The 16,295-nt window shown below is 40.6% G+C and overlaps 1 protein-coding gene across 2 annotated transcripts; it reads left to right on the plus strand.

Moving 5' to 3' along the window:
• The first annotated feature begins 698 nt into the window (after window positions 1-698).
• Window positions 699-15,615, plus strand: heca (hdc homolog, cell cycle regulator). Of its 2 annotated transcripts, XM_034699784.1 has the most exons (5): window positions 699-1,121; window positions 6,402-7,431; window positions 8,877-9,043; window positions 13,115-13,269; window positions 15,090-15,615. In XM_034699784.1, the coding sequence occupies exons 1-5, from the start codon at window positions 983-985 to the stop codon at window positions 15,276-15,278; spliced, it is 1,680 nt and encodes a 559-aa protein (XP_034555675.1). In that variant the 5' UTR covers window positions 699-982; the 3' UTR covers window positions 15,279-15,615. The 2 variants fall into 2 exon arrangements, with proteins under 2 accessions (XP_034555675.1, XP_034555677.1); XM_034699786.1 differs by lacking the exon at window positions 15,090-15,615 and having other exon boundaries at window positions 715-1,121; window positions 8,877-9,111; window positions 13,115-13,223.
• Window positions 15,616-16,295: the final 680 nt, after the last annotated feature.

Genomic DNA, 16,295 nt, shown 5'->3' on the forward strand with positions numbered 1-16,295 from the left:
CAGGTTCCCAACTCATAGCAAAATATATTTTTTAAGAGTTTATTATGGCCAAACAGTGTTGCCAAAGTAAAATTGTATATGGTTGTTTCTGCATTGTATGACAGATATCTAACAATAATAATTCTGACATCTTACTCCACAATTTGTATGGTTTACAGGTGGTGTTGTTGTAAAAATGCATCTGTATTTTAAAGATGACATTAACCACACAACTAATATTGGTTATAGCCTGATTCAACTCATTAAGATAGCTAAAGAATCTCCTTTATGAGAGTGCTGTACATGAAAGCAGGATGGTATGGAAGCTCTAAGTGGGCATGCATACACACATTTTAATTTACTCTGTTGTACTGTAATATCCAGAGATTTCCAGTTGTTGTTTTTTCTACTTTTTTGTATTTTCATCTTGAGGCAACAACACTTATTTGCAATACTCATTCATTCATTTTAGTTGGATTTATTTCAGTGTTTGTTACATTGGAACTCTAGAGCAGGGGTGTCAAACATGCGGCCCGCAGGCCAAAACCGGCCCGCCAGAGGTTCCAATCGCCCCCAGTACACAGACACCAGTTGGTTCAATGTATGTATTTAGTAGCTTGTGGGTAACTCAAACGCTTGAAGCAGGAAAGTCCGAGCTTTCCCACAGCACTCGAACGCAGCACAAGACCGTTGACGGCCAACGCTGGGGGCGGGGCCATGTGACGTCAGGGGGTGGAAGAAAACAGCGGAGCAGGAATCAAAACAAGAGACGGACACGCCTTCGTTCTTAAAGGTTATGGCAGCTTATTCCTTATAGCTGCTGCTGTCAGAGCTGCACAAAACCCGCCTACCGTCCACGAGGACCCCCCCCTAAAACAACAACACAAAGAGAAAACACTGCACAACACTGCAGGAATGGAGTCCACAGAAATGTCAGACGGCGGTGACAGCAGCCGTTCATCATAGAGGTCGAAATTAACACTTGACAACCGAATCGTGTAAAATGCCCAACCAGAAGAGCAACAAGGGAAAGAAAAGCAAACGCACTAACAGTAGCGGAGATGAGCAGGAAAATGGAGCCTGTGCGGCCCCAACAGGAGGCGCGGCCGCGGCGGCTGCACCCAGAAACGAGCGCTCAAGTGGTAAGAGAGGAAACGGACACAGATGTAGAAGTTTGGTGATGCTTTCTTCCTGCCAGGGGAAGCTCTATCTTGTCTGTGTGGCTGTGACATGCATGCACTGCGACGTTGCGATTGCCTCTGACCCTCACTTTCACTTCTTTCCGCGCCTCGCCAAACTTACACTTAAAAATGCACCAATTAAACAAGCACCCTGGATAATGCCAAATACGCGCTACACTGGTCGATCACGACTTGAGGCCTTGCATAAATTGAGTGGGTATTGTAGTCGTGGATGTATATGTGATCCAGCAAGGAGGCAGTATTTAATTGCACTGCAATCTCAGCTTGTTTTTATGTCTTTGCACGGGGGTTCTATGTTTTGTTTTGGTGCAAACGATTGCAGGCACAGGAAGCACGGAAGTTGAAATATTATTGTCACAAGTGCTGCTTGGTGTTTTAAATGTAAGCAGAACTGGAGAGAGGTTGTTGTATACTCAAATGCATGGATTCTTCTTGCATGTATACGTTTCAGAGGGACCGGATTAGCAACATATCCCTAAATTGTCAGATTTATGAATGGGTTTTGGCTCGTGAAGCTCTTAGAATGAAGGATTATCAGCCTCGAGAGTAGTATTCCTCGTTGTCAAATGCAGCCTTAGGGGAGTCCTAATGAAACAATGCAGCACTTGTTTGAATGTTATCACATCCAAGTAAGTGATGGGTTCTGTTTCATGCACTGTGTTTGTATGCAGGCCTCAGCTGTGTGCCTGACGCGCACCTTTAAAGTCTACACAGTATTTTGGTTGTGGCCTTCCTCAAAGGGTAGTACTGACACCTCACCACTTGTCAGCGCACTCAAGTTCAACTTCATTCAACACAGACTTCCAGTGGCTTGAAAAAGTCGCCCTTCTTGGCTGCATGCTCTTACACATTTGATACAAATAAGGTTTAAAAGTCTGCCATATAGAAATAATATAATCTGAGAACAGATTAAGGTAAATGGACATTGATACTAATGGTGCAATACATTCCATTTATCATTTCATTGCATTGTCTTAAAGCAGCTGTTATTTGCACATTGTATATAGTGTTGTTTTTTATGTTTATTTTAAATCATTTATCAAAATAAACTTAACCCTCCTGTTACCCCCCTTGTATGCACAGCGCTTTGGATAAAAGTGTCTGCTAAATGACATTATAGCATTGTAACATTGTTATTTTAGTTTCTTGGGAACAGCAACAATGTTCCTGGGTCACCCGGGGCATATTTAATTATCTAAAAGTGTCAGAACCCCCCAAAAATACCCAATAAAAATTATTTTAATCTCATTGATAACCCAATTTCTAACCATTTAAATCAATATTTAGTGCAATGGTGTTCTTTAATTCTCACAGATCATGGTTCAATGACGATAACTCACTTGGTTTTTTTTATGAAAATTCATGTTCAAACTTTTTTTAATGGACATTGAAAAGACCTAAATATAAATACATTACTTTTTTTTACGTTTACAATTTACAATTTCACCCGCAACATAACAGGAAGGTTAAATGATGAATATGTGAATTAATATGTTATTCAAGCACAAAATTAAACAGCTGCGTTTATAATTGACGTGAGTCATTACAGCATTTTTTTGTCTTAAAGGATGGGTAAGGGATTTTTCTCTGGAGCACCATATATAATTGCATTTTTGAAAAAAATCTTTAAATCCAAAAAGATATATCTGTTGCTAGTTAGCTAAGTTTTTCATATCATTTAGTGCTATTAACATGAATGGATGCTTAGCTTCCTGCCACCTCTACCCGTGCACTCACTCCACTGTAACTCAGGGGTTCCCAAATTGAGGGTCAGGAAACCCTGGGGGATCGTGAGAGAACAAATGGGGGGTTGTGAGATGTTTTCCATAAAGTTTTTTTTTTAAAGCTATCTAAAAATAGTACATTTTACACATTATATCAAAAAATATACACAAAAATAGTAGCTAACCTTGCAATAAAACCTTGAAAATAGAAAATGTAATGGGTTTTCTGCCTTTCTTTTTGCCACATGACTCCTAAGTTTAGGGTTAGTGAACAATTAGTCCTCCAATGGCTAAAAGCTAGTGAGCAGCTCAACTGGAATTAAAATATAACTTTCTACATGGACTTTTCACCTATTTACACCACTTTGCAAGACTCAGAAGGCTGTTTTTAATCAGATAACTACATTAAAGAATGTGTAAAGGGTAATGAATAGTGAACAGGTGGTAATGAGAGTTAGAATCACTATTAGGTGAGACAAGACCCCTTTGCCCCTGCTCACCCTGTATTTTGGGATTCTCATTAGCATTACCAACTGCTCACTATACATTATCCATCTTATTATGCAGCTACCAACCAAAGACATAAGCAAGTATACATACAAAATATTTAAATATTTATTTATATTATTGTATTGATTTAGAAATTGTTTATTTGTTCAGCTTAAAAATGTCACACTGATTTCACAGTTGACAATGCTTCTGTGTGAGTGTACTCTCAAACTGAACAATTCAATTTAACTTCCAGCCAAGTAAAAAAAAAGTCCGCTCATTAGTTATAAATGACATCAAACTGAACATTTCCATCGAAGATAATGTTAGACGAAGGGAACAGTTCTTCTGCAGGAATATTTATCTTGACATTTCTGTCCTCATTCAGCTCTCCTTTTTGTCTGACCTTTGCAGTTGACACACCATTAAACATAAATGATACAAAAGTCACAGCCGCTTGTAGTTAAAATTACTTTGTAGTAATGGACGATGCTCTCATCATCTCTGCTGCTGCTAACTGGATTACGGGACAGGATGTTGCTCCACTTTTCTCTACCAGAGATGATTGGGGTCCAATAGATACTCATGCTGCTCTCACAATCTGTGCCGGCTAGCTGACATTATTTCCTGTCTCACATGACCAGCTTGAGACGGATACTTAAATGTTTTTGCCACAGTGTCAACAGGCAGAGGTGAAATGTTCCAGGCTCATTTCTGCAGGTTGATTTTATACGGTGTGCGTAATTATGTTGTTCCTGGCGTCACTTTTGCTGTTGAGAATTGATCACCATTGTAATGGGTTTGGACCAATCAGAATCAAGTATTTAGCACAGCAGGGTAATAATAAATAATGCTTCACATTGTCATCTAATTTTATTTGGATGATCACTTGCTCAGCTCTGATTATCTGCAGACAGTGCAGAGTGTTTTGAATTCAGGAGTCTGAGCACGCCCTGATAGTCAACAATGTGAAGATTTCTAAATCATACATCAAGCATAAATCATTCACACCAACATGTCTTACACAATATACGTTTGGTTGAGAAGTTTTGTTTTCAGCACTTAAAAACCTTCATACTCGTTTATATCTGTGCTGTGTTTAAATCAGGTCAATACCTACAAGGTTTCCAGGTTTCACTGTCCAAGAATTTACAAATGATGTCAAGCTGAACGTTGAACCAGTTTATCCACAAAATGATTCATTAATTAAAAAATGCATAGTGTGTTTTTTTAACTTCTCTATGTTGACTTCAGAGAGATATAGGGGAGAAAAGAAGCCCTGACAGTGTGCCGGAAAAGGAAAGAGGAAACAATCCTCCACACACACACACACCCACAGTGTATCATCATGAGCTTCTTCTGCTACAGACTGTGGTCCCACATTTGCTTGATTCACATCCAGACTCGGCAGTTGGCAGGGTTTGAATAGAGCCGCTCTCAGGCTTCAATGGCCTGGTTGAATTTCATAAATCAATGGCAGGAAGGATACGGAAATGTCTCTCTAAACATTTTCACCTCAAGCGGTGGATTTTAGATGATGAGCTTTGCTTAAAGAGCTGATTTAAATAAACTGTTTACATTGAAATCAGGGCTTTGTACGATTTGAGTGTTTAAAAAATTGTTTGTGAATTTGAGGATAGAGCTTGAGAGATCAACTGATTTACTGACAAGTGGATCAAAAGAACTGTAAAATTTAAGTTGAATTTCTTTCAAAACAACCACTCACGGGAAACATCATATCTCCTCTTCTGCTATATCACTGGAAGCTCCACCAGGGCGTAAAATTACCGGCCAAAAATATAATATTTTTCACCGGGCAAATAAAAATGTATAGAGACATTACTCCGTTTAGCTGTCTGTTCCTCTTCCTGGTCGTCTCCTGCCTCTTTGTTTATCCTTTTTTTTTGTGGTGGCTTCGCGCCGGGAGTGTGTCGCCACAAAGCCTCCTCGAAACGCTCTTCCCGCCGTGCTTCTTCAAGCAAAGGGAATGAATAGAACTCCAGTAGCTGACGTCACGCCATTACCGACGTACCAAATCACAACACAAGTACAGAGCGCTGCGAGGGTCAAAATAGCCTGACAGTCGGCAGAAATGGGCGAAAGTATTTATTTTAAAAAATATATATTTTTGGCCTTTTTGTCTTTATTTGAGAGGACAGCTGAAGAGAGACAGGAAATGTGGGGAGTAGAGAGTGGGGGAGGACATGCAGGAAATGGTCGACAAACCGGGATTCAAACCGGTGACCCCTGCAACGAGCACTGTAGCCTCTATATGTGGGGCGCTTAGACCGCTAGGCCATCAAATGGGCGAAAGTATGAAAACAAAACCTCACATGCAATTCAAAAAATTTCCATCGGCCAATTGCGGGTGTGTGTTTTTGTTTTACACGCCAAACTAATTTTTTACCTGCCATTTGCGCTTGGCGGCTGTTCATTTTACGCCCTGAGCTCCACCCATGATTATTTCTACTGTGGTGCCCCGAGAATAAGGTGGATACCAAATGATTAATTGATTGAAGGTCCTGTGGGGGAACTTTCAGTTTGTGTTGTTTTTGGTGCCCTCTGTGGACAAATTTAGGCATTACAAATAAACATATATAAATAAAAAAATATATATATTGTTGAAGATTGACTGTTAGGGCACTGGTGGCCTAGCAGTCTAAGTGCCCCACATACAGAGGCTACAGTCCTCGTCGCAGGGGTTGCCGGTTCGATTCCTGGCCGGTCGACCATTTCCTGCATGTCTTCCCCCGCTCTCTACTCCCCACATTTCCTGTCTCTCTTCAGCTGTCCTATCAAATAAAGGCCAAAAATATAACTTTGAAAAGAAGTAAGAAGATTGACTGTTTCGCTTTTAGAGGTCTTCAATATCAATTGTTTTCTCCCTACAGGAGCTGTAATGATTAATTTCAGGCCTTAAATTATCAGAGTTAATCAGTAAAGCTCTTATTGAAGACTGTGATATGACCACACTGACTCATCCCACCTCCTGTGTTTTCTCACCCAGAGGTCCAGTGTGCGACGCCTCTGGGCTGCAGCCTGGGATGCCCCATCGACCTGGAGAAGGACGACTACCAGCGGGTGCTCTGCAACAGCGAGCTCTGCCCGTACGGCAACTGGATGCACCTGCAGTGTTTCTACGAGTGGGAGAGCTCCATCCTGGTCCAGTTCAACTGCATCGGCCGGGCTCGCTCCTGGAACGAGAAGCAGTGCCGGCAGAACATGTGGACCAAGAAGGGCTACGACCTGGCCTTCAGGTTCTGCTCGTGCCGCTGCGGTCAGGGTCACTTGAAGAAAGACACAGACTGGTATCAGGTGAAGCGCATGCATGACGAACGCAAGAAAAAGCCATCAGAGAGGAGCATGGGGAGGAATGGGGCCAGCGGAGGAGCTGTAGGGGGAGGGGAGGGGCTTCCTGAGGAGCCCAAAAAAAGCAAGATGCCAGGAGGAGCAGTCGGAGGATGTAAACTCCCCCACAGAGCCTCAAGTCAGGAATTGCCTCGAAGACAATCAATGGACCGTCAGAACTCTATAGAGAGAGGAGCAGCTGGAGGAGCCTTCTGTCTAGGGCCTCCTCAGAAGTCTCCCTGTGACTCTCCAGGACAGTCTCCTCCAGCTGGTTTCCCTTTCTCCCCCACCGCTTCCCTCGGGTCAGGGGGTGCAGGAGCAGGATTGCGAGGTTCCCGTCCTCTCGGGGAGTTCCTCAAATCAGCCGTTCACATGGACCCACAGAGGAAGCACCTCCTGATTGGGGGAGCCCTTGGTCGGGGAGGCGGCTGCTCAATGGGAGCCTCAGGGGGCGGAGCTCACCTGGACCCTGGCTCTGTTCTCCCTCTGCCGCTCTCCTTCGCCCTTCCGCTCCATCACCGTATCACAGCAGGGAGTGTGGCTGACGGGACCCACGCCCACCCTGTGCAGTTCCTTAGGAGGCTGGACCTCTCGGAGCTGCTCACCCACATCCCCCGACACAAACTCAACACCTACCACGTCCGCATGGAGGACGACGCACAGGCAGGCCAGGGAGAGGAGCTGCGCAGGTACACTGTGAAACTTTTTTGAGTTGGTTCAAATAAAAAAAAAATGGATCTACAAGAGTGCTTACATTTAAAAAACTTGGGCCAAAGTTTTAGCCTTTAGTCATCATAAATGCTAACAGCTTTTTTAACATAAAAGCGAGTCAGCAGGTAGTAGAAAGTGCTCTACAGAGAGAAAAAGTGGAATATTTGATACACGTGATGTTACGTTATGATTAATTTTAGAAGGAAACATCTGTATGATATTTTACAGTGTAGGACATCTTGAACATTTTGTGTAACTAGCTTCTTGTTCATGTTTTTTTTTCTTTTAAAATTATGTTTTGGACATTTCTGCTTTTATTAATGGGACAGCTGAGAAGAGACGGGAAATGCAGGGAGTAGGGAGGACATGCAGCAAAGAGTCAGGGCTGGGAGTCGAACTGCTGCAACATAGACATTTTTCATAATTGAAATTTTAATTTGCTATCCATCCCTGCTTTGCTCAATTGATATAACTTTCAGATACCAGGTTGATACATATTTGACAGGGTCCTTTATTCACTTTTTATTGAATAGTGAATACATATATAAGACTTACAGGCGAAGGGTGTGGATTTGGCCAATTTGTTAAATTGCGCGTCAGGAAGCAGTGGGCCTGGGTTTGATTCCAGCTTGCAGCCCCTTTGCAGCATGTCATTCCACCACACTGTCTCCCAATTTACAGCTCTATCCACTGTTTCGTCATCTCTAATAAAGGTGTAAAAGCCCCAAAAACATAACTTAAAAAAAAAACTAACATTTACAGAAGTATATATTAAGTTATTGTCCATAAAGATGTTTTTTTCATGTACAATATATTCTATATTCTAAATCTCAACCTTTTGTCACCTTCTATTTAAATGTCATAATTATTTAACCGAAAAGAAAAAATAAGATGTGGTCATTTTTATTATAAAGCAATTTTCAGCAACAATGCAATGTAAACACATCACACCCCCTCCAGGAGACCCTAACAACACTGGGTAGCTCGTTCAGTGACAGACTTCTTCACCCGTGTCTTCTCCGTGTCTCACGTAGAGATATCGCAGGTCTTTTCTTCCTGCAGTGGTCAGACTCTATAACCAATAATATATATATATATATATATATATATATATATGTTGTAAGATATGTTTATTTTTACCTCTTTTATTTTAATTGCTAATAACTTTTTAATAATTGATATTTTATAGGCTCTTGTTTTCCCCTTGCTTCATACTCTTTTGCACTGTCTACTTTGTTGCTGTGACACTTAAATTTCCCTGTTATGGGACGAATAAAGGACTATCTTATCTTATCTCTTATCTTAAAAGCAAATTACGGTTTTTATTATTTTAATGAGTACATTTTTAAGCTTGAGGTTACATTAACTTGATAAAACTTGAAATTCCCTCCACTCTCTGATCCTCTCCTCCGTTTTCCGTCAGGTTCATCCTCTCGGCCCTCAGTGCGAGTCAGAGAAACGTGGTGAACTGCGCGCTGTGCCACCGAGCGCTCCCCGTGTTCGAACAGTTTCCTCTGGTGGACGGGACTCTGTTCCTCAGCCCCTCACGTCACGACGAGATCGAGTACGACGTCCCCTGCCACCTTCAAGGTCAGAGCAGGCTGCAAGATCATAGTGCGGCACCTGACATATTAAACCCAGATTCTTAATGTATGGAGGTAATGTAGCTCAAAATAGTACGAACGTTGTGTATATTTGATTCACAAATCTGATAAAGTTGATATATAAGATGATAAAAGAAGTAAATGTGGAAGCATAAAAAGATGGACAACATGACAGCTCCTCAAAAGTTATTCTAAAACACTTGGAGCTCCCCCTGCTGGCAGAAGGCAGGACATGTGATAAAGCTTGCCTCCTTCAGGAAGGGTCACGCTCCCCTTCAGAGTGCTCTGAAAGGTCTCCTCTGTGACAACAGTTGCAGGCATTAAAAGTTAGAAACATACTTTTGTGGATCATATAAAGGCATCAGTATTAATTTCAGTCTGTTTTAAAACCAGCTAAAAACTCCTTATAGGAGCTTTAAGTCCACAAACGGCCCCTAATCAGACTGATGTCAGCGTGTAACTGCATCACAAAAGCTGGCAGAGTGCTATTTTGGATTGAGAAAAACACCACAGACCTGTGGCTTGGATGTAAGGGACATCCTCAGGTTAGCATGTTGTGACCAGTCATGCCTTAACATATCAGGAGACAATAGTTTGGCAAATACAGGACACACCTGAAACAGAAAAGCAACCAAACCGGAACTCCTGAAAAATGCGAATGCTACCGCCTTAACCAGAGATCACTGGACATCAGTGTGTTATCAGAATTATCTTGGAATAACTGCACACCATATTGATGCTTATTGGACATTTTTTTTAGATGCACTCCTAAATTTTTCTTATTGTATAAAAGTGTTATCCTTTAGAAAGTAAAAACAACACTGTATTTTACAGAAGAAGCTATTTGAAGCTGTCTTCTACCTCTAAATCTAAAAGTAATGATCATACAGTACAATTCTTTGAATTCATTTGATCCCCAAATTAAGGCACAGGTAATAATTGCTTTACATTGTTAATATGGACTTTAAATCTGTTTTGAAATGCAAAATAATGTAATTTTACATTTTAAACATGCGATTAAAGAAGGGTTTAATAACAAATAACTATTGAAATTCTGCAATTAATCACTATCTAAAAAATAACCTCTTCACAGCCTTATTTTTTAATTTTTATTATAGAAAATAAATCACTTTTTTCATATTTTTTTAAGCCATTCTTGTGTTCGGATGCTGTGATTTAAAAAAGCATTGAAGCACTTTTTTTAATAGAAATGAGTTGTAGTACAGTCTCCCCTTGTGTTTCAAAAATAAACTCTTTAATGGGAGTGTAGCTAAACTTTCTAGTGTCCTTGAAAGTAATAAAAAAAAAGGGAATTTAACATAAACAACAATTTCAAAGTTCAGTAATTTTATCTTATAACAATGTTGCAGTAGTTCTGTGAGTGTCTTTTTTCCCTGGTGCTTTTAAAGCTCCTATATGACTGCTCCACTCCGGGTCTTAGCTGTACTTTGTGTTTAGTTCTTGTGTTTAGATGTACAAGATTAACCTCATACATGCTTAATATGCATGGGAGCATTGTTAGTATGAGCTTGTTAGTGCTTGTTGTTGTGACTGTGCCTGATGTACAGCCTCACATAGCACTTATATGATATTTTTCAGTGTCCAAAAAACAAGCTGAAGTAATCAAGCAGTGTGTTTTACATTCATAATGTTGGTCAAGAATGATATCTGAATCATAACTGAACCACATGAATTAAGCACAGTGATTCAGCCCCTCATGATGACATCAGCTTTCAGACTAAAATGACTCACTTGTGATTTCATGAATTAAAATTATTAGCATGTTATTTTCCTCAAATAAATGTTGACTCTTAATCTGAGATATCAAAACAATGTTAGCTTTGCTTTCTGTAAAGGCAAATGTTAACTTTGACACAGATCCATCAGTGATCCCAGTCCACACTGTGTATAAAGACATAAAAGCTTTTCTGCTGGATCCTGCTCTGTCCAACATGAATGTGAATTAGCACGGCGGCCTCTTTGATGCCGTGGCCTACAAGCTTTGATATGCACGCTCTTTGATATGAATCAGTATAAAAGGATAAGTTATTCAGTTTTTCATGCTTTTGTGGCCGCCAGGATATAAATGTTGGAAGAAGAGAGAGAGAGGATTCATGAATGAAGCACAACTATAAAAACTGAGTTAAGTCATATAGTGTGGTTACTAATTTATCCTTTATGGAGCTGAAGTGTGCGGCTTGATTTTGTCTGGAGAGAATAAAAATGGAAAAATGTTTTTCATGAGCGACTTGACACAGAAAAACTTTACCAAAAATGTTCACAAGAAACATGACCGAGTAGTTGAATCATGAGTTAGCTCTGAATGCATTCTTGTGAACAGTTGCTGACAAGCTGACGTTACATTTTCATTAAGCCCCACTTTTGCACCATATATTAAAAAAACAACCTAAATTAAATAAGTTGCAGCTGTTTTACAAGCACAGATTTATTGGAACGCTTGTAATCTGGTGATTCAAAACAGAAGCAGTATATGATACATCTATTACAACACAAAGAGCCTCCATTGTACCTCAGGGTTTATAACATGCAGATACAGAAATATAAAAATGTTAGTTCTCTATGAAAACCTGTAAAAACACCTGAAGTACATATAACATCAGAGTCATTATTAGACCTGAGACAAGCAGTCTGTCAGCACTAGTGTGTTAATAGTGAGGACATTAAGGTCAGAAATTAACACATTAACTGTTTTTTGAAATCATTCGCCTCTTTTGTCCCAATTGGCACACCATTGTTAAGCTCCTGCTGCCACAAGTCCACAAACCTGGGTTTCATTCTTGACTCCACCCTCTCCTTCCGGTCACACATCAAATCAGTCACAAAGTCTGCCTTATACCACCTGAAGAACATCTCCCGTCTGCGTCCATCTCTCTCCGATTCAGTTGCCCAGACCCTCATCCATGCTTTCATTAACCTCCCGGCTGGATTACTGCAATGGAGTCCTGTTCGGGGTGCCCAGCAATGCCCTGGACAGGCTCCAATACGTGCAGAACTCAGCTGCCAGGGTTCTCACGCACACCAAGCCCTGGCAGCACATCACCTCCACTCTCATTCACCTCCACTGGCTCCCTGTAAAGTACTGCATCTCCTATAAACTCCTCCTCCTCACCTACAAATCCCTGCATGCCCTTGCCCCCCAATACCTGGCTGACCTCCTCCACCAACACACTCTATCCCGGAATCTAAGGTCTTTGGGCCTGGGTCTCCTCTCCATCCCCCGGACTAAGCTGTGGACCTTCGGGGATAGAGCATTCAGTGTGGCAGCCCCTACTCTGTGGAACTCTCTCCTGACATCCGCAGCGCCCCAACCTTTGACAGTTTTAAGAAAGCAATCAAAACGCACCTTTTCCTCAAGGCCTTTCCCCGTTAGATATCCACACCTTCCTCCCAGACCCCCTACCTGACCCTGTGAAGCAACCTTTTGTTTCTTGAAAGGCGCTATATAAATATCAGTTATTATTATTATTATTATTATTATCATTATTAATAATAATAAAACATCCCTGCCTTTTTGAAAACACACTTCATTTTAAAAATTGAAGCATTTTGTTTTCTAGAAATGTGTTGTAGTACAGCCTCCCCTTGTGTTTCAAAAATAAACTCTTTAATGGTAGTGAAGCTAAACTTTCTAGCATGCTGGAAAGTAATCAAACAAGGGAATTTAACATAAACAGCAATTTCAAAGTTCAGTAATTTTATCTTATAACAATGTTGCAGTAGTTCTGTGAGTGTCTTTTTTCCCTGGTGCTTTCAAAGCTCTTATCTGTGACCATCCACTGAGATGTAAAAGTTTCATTTGATATTTGCCAAGCTGGTCTTTCAGGAAATTAAATGTCATCAGTCATAGTCAGAACATTAATCAGTTATAGTTTTACTAGGATGCTCCGCTCTGACCGGACTCAGAGGCCCTTATTTCATCATTTAATCTGGATGCCATCAAGAGTTATGTATCTTCATGTCTGATTAAAGAAGAAAAACTCTCTGATCAGTTATGTGATTAATATGAGCCTTAACTATAGTTCTCTGTTTTCTACAGGCAGGTTAATGCACCTTTACGCCATCTGTGTGGACTGTTTAGAAGGCGTCCACAAGATCGTCTGCATCAAGTGCAAGTCGCGCTGGGACGGCAGCTGGCATCAACTAGGCACCATGTACACCTACGATATACTGGCTGCTTCACCATGTTGTCAGGTAGAAACACTGAGCACACATGATGAGCATGTTAGTCATTGTTTTGTTCACTTTCATTAGGTGGTTATAAAGGTGTCTTAAATGCTCACACACAAATCAAGACATAACACCTTTGAAAGAAAAAAATGTCCATATTATAGGAATGGTGAAAAGATTCTATATAAATGTCTATTTTACAATGAATAGATGTTTCAGTTCTATACCCCATGGATGATTTGTTTTTAAACAGTAAGAGTATATTTATTTCACGTTATTCTATCAATCAATCAATGTTTATTTGTATAGCGCCAAATCACAACAAATCTCAAGACGCTGTACAAACAGAGCAGGATTAGACCGTACTCTATGTATATTATTTACAAAGACCCAACATGAAGACAGGATAAGATCCAGTCTTACTGATAGGACTTAGTCTGATCTCATCTTGATCCACCATGAGCAGAGCACTTTGCAGCATTTTAGCAAGTTACAGCGGCAAGGACAAACTTCCTTTAACAGGCAGAAACCTCCAGCAGAACCAGACTCATGTTAGACACACATCTGCCTCGACCAAGTTGGGGTTGGAAAGAGGGATAGAGGAGATGAAGAGAGAGAGAGAGAGAGAGAGAGAGAGAGAGAGAGAGAGAGAGAGAGAGAGAGAGAGATGATAATGATGAGACGGATAGTAGTAGTTGTTGCCGCTGGAGTCCAGCACGTCCACAGCAGCAGGCCGTCTATGGCACCGACTCAGAGGAACCTACGAAACAAGGGAGCTCAGAGACTCCAGAAAGGTCTATGGTTAGTAACTTTAATGGGACAGGGAGAGTTAAAGTAAGTGACAGGCAGAGAGAGGGAAGAGATATGATCCCAGTGTGTCAGTTCCCCAGCAGTCTAAAGGTGCATTTCGACCAAGAGTTCCGGGGTCTTTAGCCCCCTGAACGACCTTACCCTGAACTAAAAGGTTCCTCTGCCCCATTTATGTCTGTGTTTCGGTCGCGGGCTGAAGTCTCGGGTAGATTGTGCAAATTAGGCCAGTGACGTATGGAGAAAAAAATTATATTAAATAATATTTTGAAATCTTAATAAAAAACTAAACTAGTATGCATTCCCAGGAATTCCCTCTGTGTTTCCACAACTGTGTACACTCCACAAACACCGTAAGGGTTAACCGAAAGTCCCAGGACCTTTGAAAAGTACTACCCCCCAAGCAGGGGCTTTTCAGGGGGGAGATTATCTACCCCTGAACTACATTTGGACCCTGGTTCCTCTGGTCGAAACGCTTGTAGTTTAGGGGTCATGTTCCTCCGGTCGTAACGCATGTAGTTCAGGGGTAAAGTCCGTAGTTCCGGGGTAAAGTTCCTGCGGTCGAAACGCATGTAGTTCAGGGGTAAAGTCCCTAGTTCCAGGGTAAAGTTCCTGCAGTCGAAACGCACGTCGTTCCGGGGTAAAGTTCCTGCGGTAGAAAAACGCCTTAAGCCAATAGCAGCATAACTAAAAGTTGGTCCAAACCTGAGCCAGCCCTAACTATGAGCTTTATCAAAAAGGAATGAATGGAATTAAATTACTCTTAAATGTAGAGTCGGCGTCTGCCTCCCAGACCCTGACTGGTATATGATTCCAAAGGAGAGGTGCCTGATAACTGAAGGCTCTACCTCCCATGCTGCATTGTCCCTATATAATAAACCATGTAAAATTATATAAAAATTATCTTTTCCACAAAAATGCCCAATAGGTGCTCACTTGTTCCCCTTTCCCTATTTTCTCAGGTTATAATCTCTGCTGGCGGTACCATGTTTTCAGAACCCATGTTAACATCCTCTCTCCTCCCTGTGTGTCCTCAGGCTCGTCTTAACTGTAAGCACTGCGGGAAGCCAGTGGTGGACGTCCGAGTCGGTATGCAGTATTTCTCAGAGTACAGCAACGTCCAGCAGTGTCCTCACTGTGGCAACCTGGACTATCACTTTGTTAAACCTTTCTCCTCCTACAAAGTTCTTGAGGCTTTATTGACAACTGCTCCTCATGCATGCTAGTTAAGCTGCTTTTGTTCTATTGTTTCTCTAACACAATCTAGGAGAGATTTTATTTTTCGGGGCCTTAAAGGTGCTTTTTATGTTTTTTAAGTTCTCAATCTTTTAAATTTCTTTTTTTTTAAATGTACAGAAAAGTATGACTAGTTCAAATAAAAATACCAAGACTGTATCTCTGCTGATAGAGACAGGTGTTAATAAGTGTGAAAGTGACATGTAATGTCAAACAAACACATTTATCTGTGACAAGTGAATGTATCTGTATGCCAAATTTGCTTTTATTTTTTTGTTTTTTACCAAAAGCATAAAAATGAATCTTGAATAAAGCAGAGGAAGATTAGCACTTGAGTTTTTGTTTATTCAAAAAATCAATCTAAAACACCTTTTCACAGCCTTGTTGACATTAACCCTCCTGTTATGTTGCGGGTCAAATTGACCCATTTTAAAGTTCAGAAATCTAAAAAGAAAACCACCTAATTAGCTTGAACAACATATAAAATGAAAATGGTTAATTTCAAACACTTGCAACCCCCCTGCATGTTTATATTACATAGATACTGTTTGTGGGTCAATTTGACCCTGCAGTCAAAGTGGAGGCTAAAAAGAGTCAGAATTGTTAAATATTAAATGTTTCTTTGCAACTGTGTGACATATTTCACCCCAATCACTTTCCATTGTACATTAAAAAAGTTTTAACATGAATTTTCAGAAAAAACTAATGAGTTATCCTCATTGAACCATGATCTGTGAGAATTAAAAAACACCAATGCACTGAATATTGATTTAAATGGTCAGTAATGGAGTTAATAATGAGATTAACAAATGTTTATTGGGATTTTTTGGGGTTCTGACACTTTTGAATCATTAAATATGTCCCTGGTCAAGTTGACCCAGGAACATTATTGTTGTCTCTAAGAAACAAACATAACAAGAGGGTTAATCACTGCTGCTTCCATGCTGTTTGGACATAGTGCTGTAAATAAGGTTATTTATGAATGGTAGTAAAATGTTAACTCAATC

Source organism: Notolabrus celidotus, chromosome 13 (genome assembly GCF_009762535.1).
Source record: "Notolabrus celidotus isolate fNotCel1 chromosome 13, fNotCel1.pri, whole genome shotgun sequence".
Classification (NCBI taxonomy): domain Eukaryota; kingdom Metazoa; phylum Chordata; class Actinopteri; order Labriformes; family Labridae; genus Notolabrus; species Notolabrus celidotus.

Bases quoted from the DNA above. Each gene is read 5' to 3' on its own strand.
- heca (XM_034699784.1), top strand. From the start codon at position 983: ATGCCCAACCAGAAGAGCAACAAGGGAAAGAAAAGCAAACGCACTAAC. The intron at 1,122-6,401 runs GTAAGAGAGGAA...TTTCTCACCCAG, and splicing joins CAGAAACGAGCGCTCAAGTG to AGGTCCAGTGTGCGACGCCT. The intron at 9,044-13,114 runs GTCAGAGCAGGC...TGTTTTCTACAG, and splicing joins CGTCCCCTGCCACCTTCAAG to GCAGGTTAATGCACCTTTAC.